The following is a 24,157-nucleotide window of genomic DNA, read 5'->3' as shown; positions in this document are numbered from 1 at the left end:
AAGTTTAATAGTAGGCCTAGTTTAATGTAAATAGCATTATCAAAGTAACTTATATATAGCGAAGTTTATTTAAATTGTTCACTTGCGTATATGTGGGCTGGGTTTGAAATTAATAATAACAAAGCTAATTTAATTTAAAAACCAAGTATAAAAATGGCTATGTTTCATCCACTAGGTGCTGATAGCACGACGAACTACACAAGCAAAAATAATAAAGAAGCGAAAAAGAAGCAATAAATCGCACAATTATCCACAAATTACGAAATAAAGACAAACGTCCTCAATGTTTTTCGTGCTAGGGAAACGAATGTTTGTTTAATGTCAAAATTTAATGCGAAAATAATCTTGTATTTTCGTAAAAGTCACTGGAAATGTTATGGCCTTAATTTGGTCACGATCACACAAAATCCAGGTTAAACGTAAACTTACGTTTTTGTTTTTGATAATTGGAAATATTTTCTGTGCATTTACAGACGCCACCCTTATTACATTTCCTGTCCGATTCATTAAAACATCAGATAACTTAATTAGAAGGACGGCGTTTTGAGCCGCATTGGTGGAGCAGGCTGCTGTGCATTTGTTGGAGCAGACCCTAAAGTCCCATGGGATCAGTAATTGCTGTAGCAGCTGACGCCACTAATGGCTCCACACCACTGCTACCAGGCTGCTTGTGCTTGCAGAATGCGCCACAATATTCCCACAACAACATTGGACAGTGCGAATGTGGTTCGACTGTTTGTGAATTGTCTGCCTCATGAAATGCATTTAACGCCACAGTTAAAAAGTGAAGCGGATGTTTTTTAAAGTATTTTCAAACATGAAATCCTATCAAATTTCTCAAACGGTCTTTTAAAACATAGCCCACTTGTGGAACTACATCACATAACTAGCAGTTAGTCAGCAATAGGCATATTTTGCATACGTATCAACTAGTTGCAAACTGTTGAACTTTCTTAGTAATACGAAAGCCACACAAAAAAAATATGTTTATGAAGACATTTTTATTCGCTTTTTAACGCAGTAAACAAAATTTCCATCTTGATAACACGAAGGCATGCAAAGTCCGCAAAACAAGTAAAAATGCAAGAAGTAAAGCACAATCCAAAATCGACAGTTCACAACAAAAATAAGTCGCAAAACAACAACAACAAACGGTGAAATATTCATCGGCTGCGATAAGTATCACAGACAATTCTGACAAGAAGTTTGGCAATTGCTTTAAATGCGTTAATTGCTGTCAATAACAGCAACAATAAAATATTTTTGAAATTATCGCGACGACAGATTCGAACGAACATACTTTTCGTTTCGCGAAGTCTAGTTATGACGTCACACAGTGTTCTGTGGTGAAATGGCGTCTAATAATAAGTTGGAAATGCGGTCTTCTGCGAATAGACTCCCACCGCTGGGCAAGGGCGAGTCAAGGTCAAACCAGTGCGCGCGATGTGAGGTTTGTGACGTCACACAAGGCTTGTTGTAACTTGAGCTGGGATTGGTTAAAACATCGACGCAAAAGACAAAATAACTCACAAAAAACGAGCTGTGTAAGCTAAATTTCATCCTCAGTAACACTATTATAAATAGGAATTCATTTACATGTTGAAATGAATAAAGAGATACTTAAAACGTTCAAAATGATACCTACTTAGCATTTATGTATGACGGCCTTTCATATTCTTACTACATTTTACTACAGCCTTCAACCATTGAGCTCCAAAATTCATTTTAAAACTTAATTATGGCCAATTTTGTGCTCAGTTATATTTCATTGTGGGTATATTTTGGAGTTTGCAAGTTCGCTTACAACTAAAAAGTTCGAACTGAATAATTTCAATATTTTTAAAATCATGTACGTTAGAAGCTATTGGAATTCTTACAGCTGTTAACATAAGTATATAGGCAACATGTTACAAAATAAATAGTTAAATCAATACGTATATTAAAATCAATATTTCGTCCAAGAAATCAGCAACCACTAAACTGGTGCTTTGGTGAGATTCGAACCCACGACCGGGGGAATACGCGACCACACTTTGTCAAGGCAATTTCACATGATGACGTAATATGCTGAAGTATGTTCGGAGCGAGATAAGTTTAAGTTTCCATTGTGAGGTTTAGGGGCTTCCACTGTTAACTATGGTGGAAATTGTTGGAAGTTGAGCGAAAACAGCAAAACTTTTTAATCTTTCGGAGGATTGTAAATGTGGGTGTCCTTGTCGCCATCTGGTGGCGGTCGTCGGTGAGTTTCGTCTAAAAAATATATTTTTATTAATTTTAACGAAAAACAAAATTAAGTTCTGAACTTGAAGAACGAAACCGTTTGTTGAATGTTTCGTAATAATTATTTTATAAGCCGGATCCAGCAAATGTTGAACTTGGGATTTACCACATTTAAGTTATAAGTGTAAACAATTGTCATAAAAAGGCTTAGGCACGCCATTATGCACGGACCTGTAATGTAGCTCAATAATAAATTGCAAAGCCAAAAAGTTCGAGTAAATAGAAATTATCTTGACTAAGACGTATCGATACGAGCTTTTATCATTATCAGTTTTTTTAAAAAGGCTGTTTTACAAATTGTGTTTTGCTCAACGATAAGATGTTACGTCATCACTTGTACATCGCCAAACCTTCACCTCAGTTTGAAATATTAGGTGAGCGACTAAATATAGAATGGTGATTTTAAACTTATTTATCATCAATATTTTTTTATTTGAAGTCAATTTCCTAACTAAGTCTTGGAAACTCTGTCGCTCAATCAAACATTGGGTATTTTAATTATTTATAAGATAAGTTAAAACTGTATCAATATTTAAATGGCGACACAATAAATATTTACACCCTCAAGTCCGACAAATAATTCGGGGATATTCTGCGCATGCGCACTGCATCAATAATTCAGGCGCTGTCCAATTCTTGGATGAGAAATCAATAAGGTTTAAAATTGGATCATTCGCCAAATAAGCGGCGATTCATTTGATCCCGACAAAGTGGGAAGTTGCATCAGGACTCAGGATGTCCCACACTAATCCGATACCAATGACGTCATAAGTATGCTCAAAGCAAAATGCATGAAATTGAAAAGTGCGTTGGTGATTGTTTCCCGGGTTATTTGTGCAAAATCTGCTTTTGTGGTAAAAGTTCCTCCAGTTGTTACCTAATAGTTTTTGACAAACCAACTTTCAAGATAAAAATCGCTGCGTTGAACCAGGGTTGGAATTTCTACATTAATCTAGTATCGGATCGGCACCGATACCACCCTAGTATCGGACGAGTACCGATACCACCCTAGTATCGGACGAGTACCGATACCACCCTAGTATCGGACGAGTACCGATACCACCCTAGTATCGGACGAGTACCGATACCACCCTAGTATCGGACGAGTACCGATACCACCCTAGTATCGGACGAGTACCGATACCACCCTAGTATCGGACGAGTGTTGATACTATCACTTAACACAGAATGCAGTGATTAAAGCGATCTGAAGTTTGTTTTGACATTTTCTTCGAAATCATAAAAGTGGACAAATTCAGTTTTATGTTTTTACACAACTTTCGATTCCTCTATAAATTGATGCGCTTACCATCTGGTCAGGATGGAAATTCCCTAGATATTGTTTGCATCAGTGACCTTCAAATTACATCAAGACAGAGTTGACGCTGTTATTTATGTGGCGGTAAGTTAAGTATTTGGGGAAGCACATTAGAAGACTTGCTTCTCTCAACAAATTAGGCGGCGTTAAAGTGTTTATCAACTCTCAGCACTTTAACGCAAATTTTAATTAAATATTTAAAGTTGCTTTTCGAAAAACCTAGTAATTTTAGTTTGCGGTTTTATGCCAAGGAAAAAATTGGACTGCACCCTCGCAAAAATCTAACGCTCTTTGCAATTACAAAGGTTATTTTTAGGGGTCAGCGTTAAAATAGGTTTGAGAACCATTGCTATAGAAAACATATTTAAAGGTATGTAAATATGTTGTCGTGCGCGTATCTCACTGGGGTTGTTCTTGGAATAGTAAACAGAAAAGTAATATATACTTCAGACCTTCTCTAAGTAAAAACCAGTCATTAATAAGTTCTAGTCATTAATAGAGAATTATATTTCGCCAATCCAGCATCATAAGTCTATTATTCAAATAGAATAAAAAAAAGTAAATGCGAGGTTTTATTATTAAAGCGGGACTATTTCATCAGTGACATACAATGTGTTTATTGTGTGACGTAACAACCTACTTCATGTGACGCAACAGTGTACTTACTAGCTTGTGTGACGCAACAGAGTGCTTATTGTGACGTAACAGTGCACTTACTAGCTTGTGTGACGTAACAGTGTGCTTACTAGCTTGTGTGACGTAACAGTGTGCTTACTAGCTTGTGTGACGTAGCAGTGCACTTACTAGCTTGTGTGACGGCGTGCATTCCCCAGTAAATGCTCCAGACCCATCCAACGATGATTAGCGCGGTGAGAGTTTGTAGGAATCCAGTTGCGAAGTTGAGGAGACAATCAACGCACTTGTTGGGCTTCTTGGAGTTGGTTCGAGCCCCACACAATGCAGCGAACCCCATCAGAAAAGTACCTGGATATATGGGGGTATTGTTTATGAAGCTGTGTTTGTGACGTCATAAAACCGACAAACGATGCATCGCGCGTTGATTTTAACTTTTAAAATTATTTTAATGGCACACGTGGCCACGGGACTTTTGTTACGAAATAGGAATGAAAGACATATTACAGACAACTCTTGTGCAGAAGCCAGTAAAATTTGCATTTTTATTCCAATGAAAGAATTTAGACCTTTCTAAACGCCTATTTTGTAATGGTGCAAAGTGAATGACTTAGCAAAACCCAATAAGCAACTTCCGTAAAACATAGTAAAAAATGCAAACTACCTGACTTTAACAAATGAAATCTAGAAATGTTTTTAGTCGGCGTTGCAACCCCCAGGACAATACAAGAGCGTTCCAATATTAAAGTCAACCATATTTAATCAAACCCTGCTTAAATCATAGACATAACTAACTCTTCATTTAAAGGTTTATTAAACGTCTGAGCTCATAGTTCAATCCCCGGACAATTGTTGGCTTGAAGCTAATCCTACATCGTCAGTGGCAAATAAACCAATCATTCAACATCCACAACATCAAATAAAACTTCTGGCGGTCCCAAGTCGATGGTGGATCAACTGAGAGAAGCGAATTAACCGGCGACCAATGGATCAAGTGTCGCACTTTGTGGACACAAGCAAGGAGTTTTTTAGAAGGTTTTTTAAAAACATATTTTAACAGGTTGCTGGACTGTTATACTCAACTTTATACACATGGTAAATTATTCACATGGTAAATTATTTTTCTTGTGTCAAAGCCAAAGATGCTCACTAACCAATACATAAGAAACGAAACATCGACCAAAAAGTGGGAAAAAGAAACGAAACATCGACCAAAAAGTGGGAAAGCACCTAACCAACTATTCCCACCAATAATAATTCAACCTGCTCATTACTTTGGTGCGTCGACATGTTTTCTAATAATGGCCGTCCTTCCTTGTTTGCCGGGGTATTCAATGCAAAGGACTTTTTCTTTAGATGCGGTACGTTTTGTCGATTTAATTCTGCAGTGTGCATCGTCAGCGTTTTACGCAATAATTGGCATAAGTTATTTTGCGCAAATCAACAAATTGAATCCAGTCTGTCTAATAACAACAACGATTCTTCGCCGAAGCCACTGGCCAGCCGGGCCGAATTGCACTTTCATTGGCGAGCGGGCGAGTGCAACATCTTCCTGCCGACAATTATGCGATGAATATCGCCGAAACCACGCAATGCCGCCGGAACGTACATTTTCCTTTTTCTAATGAAGCCAAAACTGAAGGAATTTTATTTGCACCGACAAAACCATGCAATTATTGCACACCGTTAAATTTCTTCACGGTTCATCAACATACTTCCAAACATATTCCAAAGCCAACTTCCATAATGCAATCGAACAGGAAATATGGACGAGCGAAAAATTGCAACCACCCACACATTTCACCATTACAAGTTGCTACAATTACAAGTTTGCAAACCATGTTTTCGGGATATTTTAACCACATTTAAGTTAAAAAAACAAAGCCTAGTAGAATGGAGCCGGCCGTTCAAAGTGGCCACAAAAATTGGCCAAAACCGAAGATGAATCATTAAAATGAATCGATTGAAGATTTGCGATGGGAATATTTCGGTTCAATCAATCCAGGGGAGATTTATATCAATCCCAGCGGGGGGCATGCATTAATAAAACTAGCGGAGGGTCGCGCAACCTGCGGATGAATATTTATCGATGATTTAAAGATATGGCGGAGAAATGAAATTATTGAGTGCATTAAGTGAGTGGATGCAGAAATTTGATTAAAGTGGAATAATTGAAGCACTTTGTCGCAAATATATAAGGGGCTGGCATTTTTTTAACTACTAACATTTGCCAAAACACTTTGCATGAAAATATGAAACGAAATTAGTATTAACAAAAACATTTCTATATTTATTGGTCACAATATAATTTGTAAAACTTTCTTACAGTGCATCGTATCATGAGATAAGGAGTGAGAGCATATGGGCGACAAATACAGACTTTTGTGTTTACGGTGGTGAGGTTTAAAGGTAATAAATCATTTAAAGTTGCAACACGAGCCATCACATTATTGAGGCGCTAACAGCTGTCTACACTAAACAGTCGCGGCCAATAAATCAAAACAAATAAATCAAATCATCTGCTCAAAACAAGTTGGACAACAACCGCGATGTTGAAGCAATCATTTCAGACCTTTTTGGCTTACGACACACTTGGACAGGGTTTCTTAACCAGGGATGAGAACTATTCCCAGGGGGTGCGGTGATGCTGAATGAGACACAGAAAATGTATGTAATTTAGTTCGTTGCTCAGATAAATGTATAACTTACTCACATTTTGGGATTGCGTTACTGTGTTATCAGTTACTTGTATAAAGTAAAATTCGATGGAGATGTCTGATGTAGGTTATTGCATGGTGGTTATGTTATTTAAGCAATTGTAGAAGGTGCAATAATTGTTTGTTGATTTGAACGGGATGAAGCAAGGAAAGGGAACCACTGCTTTAAGATAAATAGATAAAGTAAAAAACAAGACTGTAACTTTTGAAGCCCCTACTACACAGAATATGATGCGTTGCTAGTTTAATGAAAATTTTGCCGGAGGAACAATTTTATAATAGGAACAATATCTAGCAGCAACAGTATATTCATTTTGAAGTAAATGAAAAAAAAGATTTTAAAAGACTGACCTGTTCCTGGTAGGAAGACGTTGAGGAACAGGAAGAACCAAGCGCAGCCCCCCGGAACATAGGGGATGGCCGCTTGGAGGCGCCCCCTGCGGTCCCTCACCTCCATTATGCGCCCCGAGAACTTGCGCCCCTTAGCCCTATTGACGTCCCTGGGGGGTGCAAGGGCGCTGTCGGTGTGGGAGGGTTCAGTGAGGGGCACCTGGGTTGCTGAACCCTCGTCGTTTTCGCTCGCCATTCTCGAGATAATCAAGCAATTCTACTTTGATTATAGGCTATATGACGTCACAATTTCGTTCTGGAAGAAAGAACAAAGCAAGTGAGAAAAACAATTAGACCTTGACCGTCACAATAATATTTAAACAATTCAATTTTTCTCCAAATCCCGCCCCTAAATACAACACTAACGCACCTCATAATTCCAACCCTAACCCAATTTCTAACCCCACTCATTACCCACCAATAACCCCAAACAAGGGCGAACAATCCGGTGCCGAACCTCGCAATAAGATATCCAAACTGTTTTACACCTTGATCGAATGCGTTAGTGCTTTTTTGGTCTTGATGCCATTTGTATTATAGATAATCCGCTTTAGATGTTGTTGCTTTGTGTCACCAAATAAGTTTAAAAGTTTAAAAGCCATGCTAATGGTTTCATTTCTTTGCTTTATTCTACTAACTATCTTCGCACAGACCTCTCATTTCTACCGAGCTACATTGTTGCAGTTCATGCTGCAATCCAATTATTACGTCATACTCGCACAGCGCCATCAAAATAAGGTAATTCCCGATTTTGTGCTTCATGAATAAATGATGAGCTGGTCGCTACAGGGTGAGTAAGATTTCTATGAAACAATGGAGTTCGCGCGAAAAACATACGTCACAAGTGAAAGACAAGTTCTAGATTGTGGCGGATGAATAATAGATGACCTTAACCCCAACTATCAAGTTACTGTGCAAATCTTGCACACTCAATCATTTATTGGTCATTTAGAAAGTTAAGATCAGCATAAATTAGCAGGTGGAACAAACGCTTAAACTGAAAAGAAGTTTTCTTTATTTTGATTTATATTAACATGAAATAATGGCCAGGTTTTATCTTTATTTTCCCCTTAACACCAAACCTATGCATTTAATTTTTTTGCTAGCGCACTTGCAGGACTTGTATGGTGAGCTAAGTATTAGGTTTACGCAATCGGAACCCCAGGTCGAAAAAATAAAGTACGGCTTCGACTCTAAGTATTTACTTCACCCATTTACTAAGATAACGTGGAATTATAGCAATCTACTCATAGCTGTTATAATAATCCATCCACCCACAAAACGTGGTTGGAAAATACTTAGCCTTTACAATTTACATTTCGCGTCTTTGTCGTTTTTTTTTGTACTGCGCATGCGCAACTCGGCTCGGGACTTTTTTTTGGTTTCCTTTCGTGGTCTCCTTCGAGTCCGAGTGCTCATCAAAATAAAACTTGCACAGTTTCAACAAACCATCTATACTGATGGATCAAACTTAACAACCTTTCAATCGTTTTAAAATAACAAGGCAAATACTAAAACTAAATCCTTATCAATTTTAAAAACAAATCTTTACTTATAGGCAAAAATAACTTTGTACGAAAATCAATACTACGGTATAATTTTATTACAATTCATTTGGTACAGATTAAGTTCGATAATCATGATTGTTTGTCAAATCTCGAACTAAAAATTCAGAATAGAATGTTATTTTTCGGCAAGGGGTTAATTGTGACTGTAACAAAAACTCATATGAAAAATGTTAAATAAACTGATTCGTTTATAAAACGTTCAATTTCTGGCCAAAAAGTATCGCTTCAGGGGATTTTGTGACTTTGTTGGGTTACGAACTACTTTCAAAACAAGCGAGTGGTTGTCGGTTGTGCGCATGCGCCAGTATTGTTACTCAAGCAACTTTCAGAAGCCAAGTGGGAAGCCAACATAATTTGCAAGCGTAAGATAATTGCGGCTGTCGTAAGGTATGTTTCTCTTTATCAATTGACCTTTTCATTTATTTTATTGCTTAAATATAATTAGGCAAAAGTGTTTCATTTGGAACTAGGACACTAGGTGCTACGCAACAGTAAAACTTTATTGGTACACTACTAAGAATCCAACATGTAACCGTTGTAACGTGTAAAATTCCAATAAGTAGAGGAACACATTTCACCAAGTTAAAAAACCAACTGTCTAGCAGGTTTACTACCAATAAATTAATGTTGACATCTTGCAATAAATTAATAATCCAGCATTTATTTAAACACGAATAAATAAACCGAAAAATAATATTGAACCGCGGGTCGCATTTTGGTGTTTTTGCCGTGCATTGTACAGATCTGGAAATGACTTTACAAATTAGACAAAACACTTTTATATTACATCCAGTCTTGCAGAAATAGTTTTTTTAACATTCACTTCACAAAAATCCGGAAAATTATTGTGCTCCTTGTAACACAAAACTTTTCACAAACTGCAGAAACTTAACCATTTCTCATCTTCGCTTCAATCTGCCCTGCACATTGTGACGACTAAACCGTCCATTGTCTACACTACTGTGACGTCACATAGAACATCTTCGCGCACTGCAACATTGCCACCTCGCGGATGAAATAAATCGACCGAAATATGTTTCACTTTGATAAGTAAAAAAAATCATTCGTTGCTTGTTGCGCAAATAAGAAAAATTAGGCCCGATTTGTATTACGTCACTCCACAGTAACCACATGACGTCATATGTGATACGTCAAAACTTTATTTGCACAAAACTGAAACAGCCACTAACTACGTAGTAAGACTAGTCACTAGAAGGTCACTTTTCAAAAACTTTTTTTAAAATAAATACTTGGTAATCATAAAACTCTGAAAATTAAGTGCAAACGCGGTTAAATTTGACCTAAAAGTTTCATGGAATAAACATACTGTATTTTGTTTATATTTTTGTTTTTCTGCCTTAAAATTGCAAAACATTCGACTTAATTTCCTAATTTTGCAAAATTTCTCTTAATCAGCTGATACTAGCATTCAGCAACAATGCACCATTATTACGTCACAATGCCTCCTTGTAACAATGGCAATAGCAACCTGAAGTGAAAACTAAACAAAATAATTTCTGCTGGAACGAAAGCTGCAATAAAATGGAGGACAAGGAATCGAACCTGATCATTGCAGCCAAGCTAAGGGGTCCAGGTTCCGGCAGATACGCCCTGCCCTCGACCTGTGGCTTCATCGGCCACGATTTCACCAAACACCAGAAACCAGCTTACTCGTTTGGAAAGAGACTTGGCAACTCTTTCATCACCGACAACAAATACAGCCCTGGACCGGTTTACTACATCGAACCAAGGTACACCAGGGGCGGTAAGGACGGTACCCCCCACTATTCCATCCTGGGGAGACCCAAAGACCCGAATGTGTTCAAGACCCCGGGTCCAGGGAAGTACCAGAATGAGAAGGTGCACCCCCAGGGCGAGAAACACGCCCCCAAGTACTCGATGGGGTCGCGGACCCGGTACCGGCAGTGCGACTCGTACCCCTCCCCCAACAACTACGGCCTGCCGAGTCTGCTTGGCAGCAAAGTGATCAACAAGTTCTCCAGCGCCAGTTACTCGATGACAGGGAGGTCCAGGACCGGCAGCTTCGACGAGGATTTGGCCAAAACGCCCGGGTCTGCCCGCTACAACACAGTAGACCCCAACATCTACCGCAAACGCGCCCCTGGGTTCTCGATGCTGGCCAGGAGGTACATGCCAGGGGACAAGACCAAGAAACCAGGCCCGGGGGCGCATTACCCCGAGAGGGTGAACATAAACCGGCCCCGAGCCCCCCAATATTCCACCGGGATACGTCACTCCGAGTATATTACCCCCTTTGTGAACGAGTGCGGTGAAGCGTGAAAATAGCGAAAATAAAATATTTCAAAACTTTGTCGCGTGTTTTCTTTTGTGACGTTGTCGTTTCTGGCGATCGCTGTTACGTCACAATTTAGTTGTTAGTCGCAGATGACGTTAACTACGTCATAATCGCAAGACAGAAGAGCATTGTTACGAAACAAACGAACATTGAGTACTGTTTTTTAGTCGAATATTTTCTAGTTTTATGATTGTAAGTTATTAGTTAGGAGGTAATTACCATCAAGGAGGTGTTTAACGCACACAGACAAACAGACACACAGACACCTTCGATTAGATTAGCTTTAAAGTTTCTGCTACTATAAGTTTTGTATGGTAGGAGTAAAACATTTTTGTGCCTCTGTGGTTGATAAATAGTCCATAGTTGTTTGATACGAAAAGCTACAGCAGCAAATATGAACATTCTTACAGGGACAACTTGACAACAATATTTACAATACATTTATCTGCTAGTTTAAATACTTTTTCACATTTTTTTTAATTTAGATTCATCAATTTACTAGAGATAGGCTGATATCACTTTTTGGACCGAAACTGATTTTTCACATTTTTGCGAACCAATACCCGATACTGATTTTTTATATTCCTGGAAAATGTCAAAAACTGTTAATTTACAATTTTTTTCCAATAACAGATTTAGTTTATATACCTATTTTGCATATTACCTTGGCATGATGCTAAACACCAATATTTTTAGGGGCCAGAAGCAAAATGTTATCAATAAACTGATATATTGATCTATTTCTATGTTTTAACCTTGCAACATACAAATATAAAAATAACCTACTGGTGCAAATTTCCGAAGAGACCTCAACAACTTGGTAACAGTGCCCCCTTTAAAACACAAACAAAACAATTATTTACAGGTACAATATTAAAATAAAATAAAAAATCATAAAAAGTATGATTTTTTTTCTTATATAGCATGTGGAAAATAATTCCCTGAGAATAGGTGGATATTTTAGCTAAGGTTATTTCCAAGATATATAAAGTTTATAATGCCAGTATAATAGAATTACAAACGTTGCACTAATACTATACAATACATTGACCTTATACGGAAGAACAAGCCTGAAACTTGATTTAATCAGAAATTTGTGTTTAAGCTATTGTAAAAGTGCAATCAGAGTTTAATAAAAGGCTGCCCATCCTGAAAACGTAACCCGGTTTGGTCTGCTTGATTTCTTAGGAAAAGCAGTTCTTTTGTATTTTACAAAAGAAAATATAATCTTTAATGAATTAAAAAAATACTCTATTAAATATTAAACAAAAATATTTATAATTATTCCTTAAGCTTTTATTTGTTGACATGCACTGCATACAACTATCAAACCAAGAAAAGTGAGACATGTTTTACTTATTTTAATTATATAAACTTAGACACAAACTATTTATATTTTGTATTTTGTCTCTTTTTTGTCAGTAGATCTGCATGCATATGGATATTTTATCATGAAATAGCACACTTTAATCTTTTTAGTTAAAATTTAATTATGAATGAAAGTTAGCAAGAAGCTACTTACCTTTTCATCCAATAATTTGGAATTGTATTTCCAGCACCATTGCTGCAGTTTGTATAGCGACAACCAAAGCGTTTAATTTTGCATCGAAAGCATCATAAATCTCATCATTTGACTCCAAACCAGTTCCAAGTGTGGAAAGAACTTTGCAGAAACCTTCCAAACAAGCTTTAAACTGTCCAGGTGGACAAATTGGTTTCAAAAGCTCAACATTTGAGAAATGTGTTTTTAAATGTTGTGATAAAAGCAATTCCAGCTTCCCTCCGCCGACCAAAACCTTCTGTAAGCGCAGAGTTGCGTCTATCGCATTAATACTCGCCCAACATACATGTTTTAAGTCTGGTAAAAACATCTCACTTTGGATGCCGACAACCAAGCTACTAAGTGGGACGGAATTGTTTGTCACATGAACGTATAAAGTTTTGCCGACTTCTGCCAGAGAAATTCCGTCGATAGATCCTTTACATAAAGTTACATCATCATTTATAAATCCCATAATTCTAGTTTTGCTTATTTTTTGGAGGGAAGAAATACTTTGTAAACCAATTCTGTCCAGAACCAAGATATTGTGTTGAAGAAAAAAATGTTTTAAACTATCACAAATATTTTTTTGGTTGAAGACAACTTTAATTCCAGCTGATAAAACATCTTCACCAAATTTCAAGATAAAATTTTCCAAAAATGTATTAGATACCAGACTTTTATCTGAAACAGATGTGTTATTTTTTAAGCTGCCAACTTCAATAGTAACGTCCAATAATATAACATTCAATTCTTTACTTTTATTAAAATTTCGAAACATCTCTCTTAAACTTTCATCGGTATGATGCGACAATTTAAGCAAAACTCCGTCAAAAACTTTACTTTGTTCAAAATGACTTTTATGTTGAAAATGCAGGACAGGCCAATCTAACTTTTTTCCCAAACAGTCTGTCGGCATACATCGCAAGAAAACTTTAATCAACAAAGATGATAAATGATCAGTTTGTTCAGAGTTTAACAAAAGAATAGGTTTTGATTTTAAAATGCCTGAAACCAAATTCATAAGAGGAAAAATCTTTGAAATGTCAATTTTTTGAGTAACCATTGAAATTGTGTCTTCTTTGAGAATTTCTTGCAGAAAATATCTGTAGCATTTCGCCACTGTACATTGTGGAATACCACTCTTAATTCCAGCTTCAATCAATGATAAACTAAAAATCAAGCAAAATAACCCAAAATCATAATGGACTTTCAAATGTTCTTTAACTGCCGCAAAAAACAGTTTTAAGGCGGGTGGAATTTCTTCGAATAAAGCCGAGTTAATCAACAAGTTAGACGAACTGCCAACTGTAGTTTCTTGGCTTCCATCTTGGCCACAAATCTTGATCCTCCCGCTTGGGCCGTAACTACTCAGCAGAGATTGTTTTATTATGGTGACTTTGCTTAAAACATCTCCATGGTTGAGAGGGTTTACCAAAATGGTTCGACCTGAATCTGACATTGCCAGATTCTTAAACAGCAAAAATATAGTTTAAATTGGTAACAATTTTTTAACCTAAATCGTAACACAATGTAAAGCATATTGTTGGAAAGCTTTATTCAAGAATCAATAAGATCCTAAATCAACAGACAAGTATTTACATATAAAAAAAGATCACATGATTTTTTTAAACGTACAATCTGATTTTAACTGATTGTTAAATTTGCATTAAATACATAAGATAGAAGCGATCGTTTAATCATTAAATAAAGTATTAATTATACGAAAAATCCATAATAAACATTGCATAGAAAAGACGTAAATGTATTTTTAAACATCAACGAAAAGGTTTAAAAAAAATAAATTATCCGCGATTAAGGGGATTTCCCATAAACAATAACGCAACTTTTTAATCCAAGACATTAGAATTTTTAAAAGATCAAATATTTTTTAACAGTAACTTCAAAAGTAGATATAAACAAGCAAGAAAGCACTGTTGGGTAAAATTATATGATTTAAATATATTATTTTGCATACTATTTGTTTAACCTGGCGGATTTAGTAAGATTTTTTTATTTTACACTCCGGTTTTATTTCCAGATATACTTTCCAGGTATAAACAAAACGTTTTTAGTTTTTACACATGTTTCTGACAAGATTGTTGAAAATGCGGCTAATCACCCACAATATGCTCACTTCTCATGTTAAGGGAGTCACTAATGGATACCCACTTGTTATAGAGGTTTGTAAATAAATATACAATGACTTTTGGGGGAGCTGGTCTATGATCCCACCACTTTTTTACAGTAACAAAATGAGCTGTCAAAATCAAATCGGAAGGGTGATGTAGAATAAATATATTAATAATACTTAACCCGAACGCAAACTTTCACACTAACCAAAATTATTTTAGCAATATAAACCCAGATGTAAATGTGGTAGGATTCTAGACCAGCGCCCTTGGGTAGTTTTCAGCATCATTTTAAACAATGTTAAGATCAGTGTTGTTATTTTTTGTTATATGTCATATTTTACTTAAAGGCAACAGAAGTTGAAGAAAAGGAGGTTGATTTCAACTCAGAATTTATCTCGAAAATGATCCCGAGGATAGAATGGCCGGCACTTGTTACAGCTCTTGATATGGTTGGTTACACTTTAAACTTTAATGCAATTTTACAATTTTGTAATGACTTGACTTAAGCCACTGTTTGAAAATCACTTGACCAAAGTGTAAAAAAATGACATAACTTAGATTAAAGTATTTTTGAATAATTTTATTTGCTAAATAAAACGTTGCTCAAGAGTTCTTAATTTTAGTGAATTACTTTTTTTTCTTATGCTAATGATTTGACTTGGAATTCATTTCAAAATAATTTTGCGACGCCGTCTTTTGATAATTTTGTTATTCTTATGTTCAAAGCTAATCTGTAACAAAACCTAATTTTATTAATCACTATATTTCAGATTGGAAAGAAAGAAGTAATTCCTGAAAAAGTTGTTGATGATTACGAAAAAGACGATGAATTTCTTCGCAAAACGCATCACGCTTTGATGGAAATCGAAGTAATTACTGGAAGTTTAAAATGTCCAGAGTCTGGCAGAAAATTCCCAATTTCAAATGGAATTCCGAACATGCTTTTAAATGAAGATGAAGTTTAACTAAAATAAAACTATTTACCTTGTGTCTAAATCAAAGCTTTATGATCTTTTGAAAAGAACACTTTTCGGGGGTAAAAAGAGTAATGGTTATACTTTGCAGAAAATGCTCTACATTTACGTTACTCATTGTCCAAAGGTTTGGGTCAAATGTCATATGCAACGAATACAATCTTTCAGGCATTTTATAAAATCTATCTTGCCAATGCTGGTTTACTGGAGTTTTTATAAACCCCAGAATTACTATTTGGGTTTATGTGCTTTAAAGTTTTAAAATGTGGATGGACAAATAGAGAAAGTGTGCATATTTCAGTTAAATGATGGACAACTGGTTTAATTATTTGGTGTTTTTGTATCTGTGAAGTCTCCAAACTTTTCCATCATTTATAAATTGTTAATGACATCACAGGTGCTATCAATACTTGTGAAAACACTTTTTCGTTCAATAAAACTATTATAACTTAAAGTGTATGCTTTATTTAAGGCATAATAAGTACAACAGACATTGCACAGAAACAGTAAGTGAAACAACATTTGAAATACAGAACAGTTACTTTGAGCACAACAAATATAACACTAATACAATATCCTTGGGACACAATTCTGGTGTTTGGTGTTGCAGGTCGGTTGTATTAACCATAATTAGGTAAATTTAAGTAAAACACGCATCAGCAGAGCATGGGCCAACCTGTATTAACCACCGAATTCAGAAGGTATATTTATTTGCCGACATTGGTGGCAGTCATAAAATTCAACCAGCTTAAAAATATTTCTTTAACGACCTCAAAAAAGTTTAAAATCAAGCTTTATAACATTTTTAAAAAAGTGTAAAACAATTTAAATAAAACAAAAAATCATTTAAGCAACAAAAGCTTTTAAAATTGGTTACAGATCAAGTGATTCTAAAATGAAAGGAAATCCAAGTTGGCAAAAATATAGTTTGGGAAAAAAACTTTAATAGATAACCTGGAGCCCCCTGGATCTGTTTTTGGTGGTTACCAAATATAACCTACTAACTCATATCGAGTATTAAAACCATTAAGTGCACAGCCTTTATTAGATCATTTTATTTTAGTGTAACTTATTCTTATCTTTTGATCATGAACTTGACGTCATTTCCCCAACAACGAAGGGTCAAAAACACGACAAACATCGACCACCAGAGTTTAGCGGGGCTCAACAATAGCGCCATTGTTCCGTAACTGAGGTAAACTTCCCGACAAGTTCGGTAGTTGATCATGAAAATGCCGCACAGCATCACTTGCATGAGGACAGCTCGCGTACGGAACGATTGATTCAAGGTTAAGTTTTCTTTCCATCGCTTCTCGGCGAAATACGAAACGTAAGCGATGAAGGAAAAGTATTGGAACAACATCTGGAAATGAAAATTAATTTTTTTTTATGTTATATACTTATTCCAAACTGATATAGCCCAACCAAAATGTAACCTTAATTATTAAGCAAATTGAAATAAGAATTAAAATACTTCACTAATTAATTTTTTTTCTGTTATATATATCTACTTATTCCAAACCTCAAAGTTAAATCTTTTTTTACAGGATTAGTTTTGGTGAGTGCTAATTAATTTTTTGTTCAACTACTTTATTGAAGTATGCACGATATTGATGACAAATTACAGAAGATATTTTTGGAGGAATTGAAAAACATTTAATATTTTTAAACAACTTAGAAAAACACTTGTCATGATATATGTTATTCCCCGGTGAAACTAAAATTTGTGGTTTTTATTGTGACTTCAAGTCTATGGTATTTAGGTCCTTCTGGCGCAACTCATTATTAGTGTGGAAATCTGGTTGTTATCCTTTCAAATATTTAACAGCTTAAATGTATAAAGCTTATTAACATCAATAAATTAAATGCAAACACATACAACTTACCAGAAATATAACATGAAAGTAAATGGACTTTTCACTTATAAGTTTTCCATCGATGAAGATTCCGTAAGTGAAACAAACCCCGGTGTGACCGGTAATCAGCTCGCCGATGAAAAGTGGACCTGGGAAAATATAATTGCAGGTTTAACTGTGATTTTATCTCCTCAACTTTTTAATAGCGGTATTCATACTGAGTTGATATGATCTATTAATGGTAAAACACATCACAACAGTCTGTCTAGTGTCTGATGTGCTTAAACAGGAAGCTTAAATGCTTGAGGGGTTAACGCAATAATATGTTATTCTCCAAAATAAATTAGGAAGTAAACATTAGCACTAAGCGGTGTTACTTTACTAATAATTTGATTTTAGTTTGGTTTGAAAAGTATATTTGAGTGGCATTTAGACTGATTTAGTTTCGACTAAGAAAAGCTAACAAATACAATTTTGATGCATTTCTTGTTTACGTTAACTTGTTGATTGACTGTATATTCCCATTTCAATGTTAAAGAAAAACTCGACTGGTCACCAAGTCAAGTCATTGGTAACTAATAAAATGTATCAATAAAAAAATAAAGAACTGTTTAATTTTAAAGCAAAATATTGCAGAGCAAATACTCATACACAGCAGGTTAGTACCTATAAATTTCCTTAAAAACCAACAACTTTGCTTTTATTTTCAAGTCTGGCTGATTTAACATAGTGTTTGGTTTAATGATTACCAAATAAAACAAAATTATTGTGCAAAGTAAATGTTACACAATAAATTGAGAGATAAACTGACTGATATTTACATTCTACGATAAATTAATTAATTTAAATTATTAATATAACCCATGTGAACGAAAATAATCGGTATTGGTCTAAAAACTGATATTATTGATCCCTAATGCATAGTGCGTTTGTATACAGGAAGTTTGCATACTTTGGATATGGACGGAATAAATTGGCCTTCACAATAAATTAGGGAGTAAACATAACACTACGCTTTACCAATAATTTCAATAAACATCCCGTCTCACCTATTGCAAGATTGACGAGAAACGAGGTTAAGCCATAGAAAGAGAGATTATCGGAGATTAGGATTTGCAATCGGAACAACCACATCATGATAAACGATCGATCGCTAGAAACCCCGACTCCGAAGTACTTGACCATGATGAGGGTGGAAATAGCGACGCAAATCATCAGAGAGAAAGCAACTTGACCCTAATAAAAACAACTTTATCAAAAAAGTTGTGCAAAAAAAAATGATAAATATATACTAGTTTTTGGCAATATATTTTGCTATATTAAATTGCAGAGCTAACAAAAACTATGTTAACACTTTTAGTAAATAACAAATTACAACATTTTGTTTGCCAGAAAGTAGTGCTTCAGATAGGGATATTGCTTTTCAGTCATTCAATAATTCATTTAAAATTGAATAAATGCAAAGATAACTGCTTCCAATGAAATTAGTTGTTGACATTTAAAGTTTTAGGAAGTTATGTGAAACTTACAACTGAGCTCAGGGAAAATCGGTACTTATTAATTAAGGATTCCAAATCCAACTAATCCTAGATTTAAAGAGTTGATAATACTACAAGTTATACAAGCAGTGACCACAACATTTGCGTCAAACTCACCAAAGTACAGAAATCAGTGAGTAGTATGATTGTGGCGTAGGTGTAAAAGTCACGTTGCCAGTGATCGTCCAAACTAAACATCGAGGTTTGGGAATTTATGTTTCCGACATTATCCTCGACAACAATTGTGAGGTTGTGAGTTCCACTTGTGTGCAAAGAAGGATCCCACCTAAACAAAGTAGTCGCAATTAAATCAAATGTTATTTTACCAAAAACACTGCTTTGTGTTGCAATTGGAGCTCTCTAATGGAGATTTTTCCTTGTGTGCAAATGTGTATTCCAAGATGTGTTAAACTTTTGTTTTTTGTTTAATTATTAAATCAAAAACCAAAAAGTTTGAAGCAAACTACAGTTTAATCACTACAATAGAAGTGCAACTGTTAAGTTAACTAACCAAGCACAGCACAAACATAAAGCTTGTATCAAAGAACAATAAATATATTGAAAAGCATTAAAATAAAATAAACCAATTGTTACAGCACCACTTATAAGAAAAACATTGTTAGATATGATAATAAAAACTTTAGTAACCTTCTTTTATCAGTTTTTAAAGCATAAACCTTGATAATGTTCCAATGCTATAGTACGCATTCACAATTGTATAATGACACTTTTAGGCATGACAATTATGTTCCATACTCACTTGCAAACCCACAACGGGCCTTCAACATGTCTGCTGCCATCTAGTGGTACACCATCTATTGTCACCGAAGCTTTTTCAATCCCATGTGGACTGAATGCAAGAAACCTGGTGATAAATGGTGCAGAGTGAATTTTATGTTATGATTAACATCAAAAGGGTTGCAAAAACCTACGGAAATAACTGTTTTCAAATGACTTGACTTAACCTAAGTCTTTTAGGTAAAATGACTTGACTTGGACTCATTCATACATGAATTATTTAAAGGGTAATTTTTACTGACAAACTTCTGTACTTTATTTTACTTAATAACTGTTTAGAAAACTGACTTCCAAATGTTTTAACTCTATGTAGAATGATAATTACTTTTATTTAAAGGGTGGTTCAGTAAATAAATCACAGTTAATTACTTTAATTGTTATTCCTCATAAATATAAGTTTACAAATCTCCAAAACCTCACCTTATGTGGGTTGATTTTGCGATTCTTCCTATTGGCTCATGACGAGGAATCATGAGTGTGGCTGCTTTGGGGTTAGTAACCACGACAACCGGCCATTCATCGAGCGAAGTGTCGGTGAAGGACAGAAGGTCATGGTCGACCGACACAATGCGGTATTTCCGGCTGTATTTCCAATCACGCAATTCTAGCTCCAAAAAGCCTAAATAATAATACAATTAGGATTATTGTTAGGACAATTGAATATTTGTGTAAAAATATATAAATTATTTAAAGATTAATTCTCCCAAATTAAATGTTTTGATTAAATGAATAAAAAGTGAATGTTAGGTTGGCAACTAACATGTCAGAATATTCTGGGGACTTCTATAACAGTAAATAAAAAATCCATGTGTTTTAATTGAGTTAATGGAGGACCGCGTCAATGTTTAAAAATTGTGATAAAATAATTACTCTTTACTTTTTAGTTCGGAACTCATCCACAAGTTGTCAAATGATTTAAATTATAATTAAATTTAAACCTCAGTAGAAATTACCTACTACAGCTAATGTAATTTATCAGGCAATCAAGATTTTTATCAGAAGCTTAAACTTTCTGACGAACCCCAGTTTGACTAACTACTATACTTAATAATCCAGACCTGTTGAAACACAACACATTTAATTTATCCCGACCTGCAGGGTGTATGGCTTGTAGATGTGGGAACAATCCCCCGATGTCGTGGAGGTGACCACAGAAATATACGGAACCGAAGCGTCCGAGTAGGTTCCTGATGCCGAGTGGTGCCGAGCTTGATATGGTAGGGGTGGGAAAATGTCCGTACCACATCGTAACATTGCTCTTCACGCTTCGCTGGGCTTCAGCCTCAAGATGCTGCATCGAGGAAGACGACAAGTGACCTAGGAGAACAAATTCTCTGTCATTCAGGGTAAATGTGGTTGGCCTGCTTTATGTAAGTCTTTAAAGGCAATATTATTTATGAAATCTTTCTTAAAACTGTTTGCAGCGCGATTGTAATTATAATTAGCAACAATCCTGTGTCATTTAATATGTACTAAGAGGGTTAAAGCTAAAAAAATTGTTCAATTTAATTATTTTCTGAAGGAATTTGTTAATTAGGTTCTAAAATAGCTTAACTTATTTTTTGTTAAATCAATTTGGTGTAAACACGATTTTGTTGTGTTTTAGGCTCATGTATTCAAGCAGACATATCTTGGCTTTCTAGCACTGTTTTCAGGACTTGTACAACATAAATATAATAGTTGTCACAAGCCTATTCAAACTCATATTTGTTTTAAAAAATTAAATGTCCACAACAACTTTTACATGACTATTCATTTTCTAAAAAAAAAATCTTACCAAAAAAGTTGAAAGGTCGTCGTGGTCCTGGCATCATCGACGCATCAACCGGAATGAACGAATACTTTCCGTATGGTTTCACCAAATTCCACGTTTGGCTCGAAAGCTTGCCTTTACTTCCTGATAACTTATTGTAGAAGTTTTCGGGCGAATTCCGGGAGATTATGTTAAAAGCATCTGGAAATAAAACAACAAAACTTATTTTATTTATTTAGGTAAGAGAGAAAAAAAGATAAAATCCTTAATTAGTCGAAAAACGAAACAAACTGAATTGATTTTATTACCACATGAACTTATAGCTACTATGATAATCAAAATAACTTCAGAATATTTTTGGTTATTTGTTGTTAGTTGGAAATATACGCTCGCAACATTTTGGGGCCCATTGTTGTCATTAATTAACCAAATAGTAAAACTATTTTTTATTATTTTGACATACATAATTATACAAACCCACCATGGTTTCCTCTTACATCAAGCCAAGTATATTTTTCCACAACTTTTGTGTCTGTTAAAATCTTGTTGTACGTTTCCCATTCATCTTGATATTGCTCCGAGTCGTAGCGGTTTTTAGTTTTTGCGTCCGTTAAATCTCCCGTTACCAAAACTACTTCAGGATCGATTGTTTCCAAAGTGTTTGAGCAAAACTTTTTGAAGTCAGGACCTCGCTGTTCGTCGTAAAACCTACTTATGTGGATGTCAGAAACCTAAAATAAAAATCGATAAAGTTTTGCTACAAATTGCAGTTCAAATAAAATCTTACGTTTTATTCACTGAAAAATCATTACTTGAATGTGTGCAACTATAGATACTGGTTTATAAAGCTATAAAAGGTCTTCGAAGGAAAGAATACAAAATATGTATTATTTATACGGAGTGATTTATGGCCAATATGTCATAATAAAATATAGTAACAATTACCCATGAAGGAAAATTAGAACAACAAACTTGACGCACAATACTATGCAACTATATTGTTAACAACAGGGGAATTCAAAACCAAAATAGTAGCAAATTATACATTTGATTTACCTGAACAAACCAGAAGATGTTGTTAGCTTTGTCACCAGGGAAAGGTTGATTTGCTGGTTTCCATTCTGACTTTGGGACGTGGTACGGCTTATAGAGTGCATACACAACAATCAGAATATAAACCAGAGCCAAGGCAATTCCGTACTTTGCTATCCGAAGCAAAATCATTCTCATAAAACTTACAACTTGTTAGATCCCAACTGTAAAACAAATTAAAACGTCAACAGTTTTGATATTAATAATTACACACTCACTAGAGACAACATTGTGGGATTGATTCTAAAATATCTTATTTAACATGATATTTCCACTTATTAGAACATTTCCCATCAAGTTTATCAATAATTTACAAACTATGTTTGGAAACAGAATCTAAAAGAAATAAAATGTTTATCTCAACACAAATGTAAAATAATTACAAGCTTTAACAATCTGAGACACATTGGCTACGTTGAAATGTGAACGTTTTAAAAAATCAAGTTTAAACTTTTTATCAACTATAGACTTTTATGCTGCAAAGCTTTACTTAATACACCACTAGGAAATTGGATTTAACGCTTAAAAGCCTCGACATTGTAAAAATCAATAAACTCCTTTGTCTTGCAAACTTTGGGACATTTCTGCAAACATCGACCTTTGTACATTGGGTCTAAAGTCCAACAAATCGCTTTTAAGCAAATTAATGTCCTTAAACTTCAGGTATTTCAACTTATGCCCAAGTTAACGGGCCATATGTGTGACATCACAAACCTATGATTATTGTATCACAAACAAACACAGCGAATTTCCTTACAGCGTATAAACCCACAATTTTAATTTACGCTCGCACAGATTTGCTGATGACCTACCTTCCTGACAATAAAGCCCGACCCCCTTTGTTCGCAGCAGATGGCCTCTTAGTGACGTCACAATAGCTTGTTGTCCCGATCAGCTGTTTAGCGAACACGTGCTTCAGTGCTTGTTGGAGATTTTATCGTGTCAAGGCAGTTGTGGAGATTTTGACGTCATTACTCGGTGTTCGACATAATATCGGGGATGAAATAAGGTTTGCATTAACGGAAGCATCGACGTCTAAAGGTGAAAGATTTCAACTTTGACGCTTTTCAGTTAGAAGCGAGGTTGCGAGGTTATGTGTGAACTAGCGAGCGTCGAATGTAAACCAACCTTTAGTTGTAACTTGTAAGATAAGGTACAATGCTGTAAAGTCCCAGTAAAGCAATTGCCATAGCAAATTAGCGATACCATTCCAAGTCTGGCCATTGTCTTTTAAAATTAAATGTAAAG

General features: G+C 35.3%; 3 protein-coding genes and 1 pseudogene across 7 annotated transcripts; 2 read left to right on the top strand and 2 right to left on the bottom strand.

Annotated features, from left to right (window-relative positions):
* Positions 1-982: 982 nt before the first annotated feature.
* Positions 983-14,269, bottom strand: LOC146141356 (protein stum homolog). Of its 3 annotated transcripts, XM_083391508.1 has the most exons (5): positions 12,746-12,839; positions 12,010-12,056; positions 7,300-7,594; positions 4,403-4,582; positions 983-2,250 (listed from the first exon to the last, which is right to left on the bottom strand). In XM_083391508.1, the coding sequence occupies exons 3-5, from the start codon at positions 7,532-7,534 to the stop codon at positions 2,180-2,182; spliced, it is 486 nt and encodes a 161-aa protein (XP_083247634.1). In that variant the 5' UTR covers positions 7,535-7,594; positions 12,010-12,056; positions 12,746-12,839; the 3' UTR covers positions 983-2,179. The 3 variants fall into 3 exon arrangements, 2 of the variants coding, with proteins under 2 accessions (XP_083247634.1, XP_083247635.1); XM_083391509.1 differs by lacking the exon at positions 12,746-12,839 and having other exon boundaries at positions 12,010-12,353; XR_014501295.1 differs by lacking the exons at positions 983-2,250; positions 4,403-4,582 and having other exon boundaries at positions 7,519-7,594; positions 12,746-14,269.
* LOC146141357 (ciliary microtubule associated protein 1A pseudogene) lies at positions 10,449-11,207 on the top strand (annotated as a pseudogene).
* A 549-nt stretch (positions 14,270-14,818) lies between the features above and the next one.
* LOC146141355 (multifunctional methyltransferase subunit TRM112-like protein) lies at positions 14,819-15,970 on the top strand. 3 transcript variants are annotated; one of them, XM_083392138.1, is made up of 3 exons: positions 14,819-14,946; positions 15,246-15,347; positions 15,669-15,970. In XM_083392138.1, exons 1-3 carry the CDS (start codon positions 14,848-14,850, stop codon positions 15,861-15,863), a joined length of 396 nt encoding a protein of 131 aa, XP_083248264.1. In that variant the 5' UTR covers positions 14,819-14,847; the 3' UTR covers positions 15,864-15,970. The 3 variants fall into 3 exon arrangements, with proteins under 3 accessions (XP_083248264.1, XP_083248265.1, XP_083248266.1); XM_083392139.1 differs by having other exon boundaries at positions 15,246-15,351; positions 15,685-15,970; XM_083392140.1 differs by having other exon boundaries at positions 14,837-14,946; positions 15,246-15,329.
* Positions 15,971-16,564: 594 nt separating this feature from the next.
* Positions 16,565-23,067, bottom strand: LOC146141354 (transmembrane protein 62-like). The gene is made up of 10 exons (XM_083391656.1): positions 22,874-23,067; positions 22,299-22,548; positions 21,842-22,018; positions 21,157-21,381; positions 20,485-20,683; positions 20,027-20,131; positions 19,384-19,552; positions 18,778-18,964; positions 17,759-17,877; positions 16,565-17,235 (listed from the first exon to the last, which is right to left on the bottom strand). Exons 1-10 carry the CDS (start codon positions 23,045-23,047, stop codon positions 16,948-16,950), a joined length of 1,893 nt encoding a protein of 630 aa, XP_083247782.1. The 5' UTR covers positions 23,048-23,067; the 3' UTR covers positions 16,565-16,947.
* Between the last annotated feature and the right edge of the window lie 1,090 nt (positions 23,068-24,157).

This window comes from Ascidiella aspersa, chromosome 6, assembly GCF_963924565.1.
Source record: "Ascidiella aspersa chromosome 6, kaAscAspe10.2, whole genome shotgun sequence".
Lineage (NCBI taxonomy): Eukaryota > Metazoa > Chordata > Ascidiacea > Phlebobranchia > Ascidiidae > Ascidiella > Ascidiella aspersa.
The sequence above is the reverse complement of the archived record's forward strand: the minus strand, read 5'-3'. Positions and strand labels throughout refer to the sequence as shown.

Coding starts and splice junctions, on each gene's coding strand:
- LOC146141354 (XM_083391656.1), bottom strand. CDS start 23,047: ATGAGAATGATTTTGCTTCGGATAGCAAAGTACGGAATTGCCTTGGCT. Junction 22,019..22,298: donor TGATGTAAGAGGAAACCATG/GTGGGTTTGTAT, acceptor TTTTATTTCCAG/ATGCTTTTAACATAATCTCC. Junction 20,132..20,484: donor GCAAAATCAACCCACATAAG/GTGAGGTTTTGG, acceptor ATTTATCACCAG/GTTTCTTGCATTCAGTCCAC.
- LOC146141355 (XM_083392138.1), top strand. CDS start 14,848: ATGTTTCTGACAAGATTGTTGAAAATGCGGCTAATCACCCACAATATG. Junction 14,947..15,245: donor GATACCCACTTGTTATAGAG/GTTTGTAAATAA, acceptor TTTTACTTAAAG/GCAACAGAAGTTGAAGAAAA. Junction 15,348..15,668: donor TTGTTACAGCTCTTGATATG/GTTGGTTACACT, acceptor ACTATATTTCAG/ATTGGAAAGAAAGAAGTAAT.
- LOC146141356 (XM_083391508.1), bottom strand. CDS start 7,534: ATGGCGAGCGAAAACGACGAGGGTTCAGCAACCCAGGTGCCCCTCACT. Junction 4,583..7,299: donor CGTCTTCCTACCAGGAACAG/GTCAGTCTTTTA, acceptor CCATATATCCAG/GTACTTTTCTGATGGGGTTC. Junction 2,251..4,402: donor GCACGCCGTCACACAAGCTA/GTAAGTGCACTG, acceptor TATATTTTTTAG/ACGAAACTCACCGACGACCG.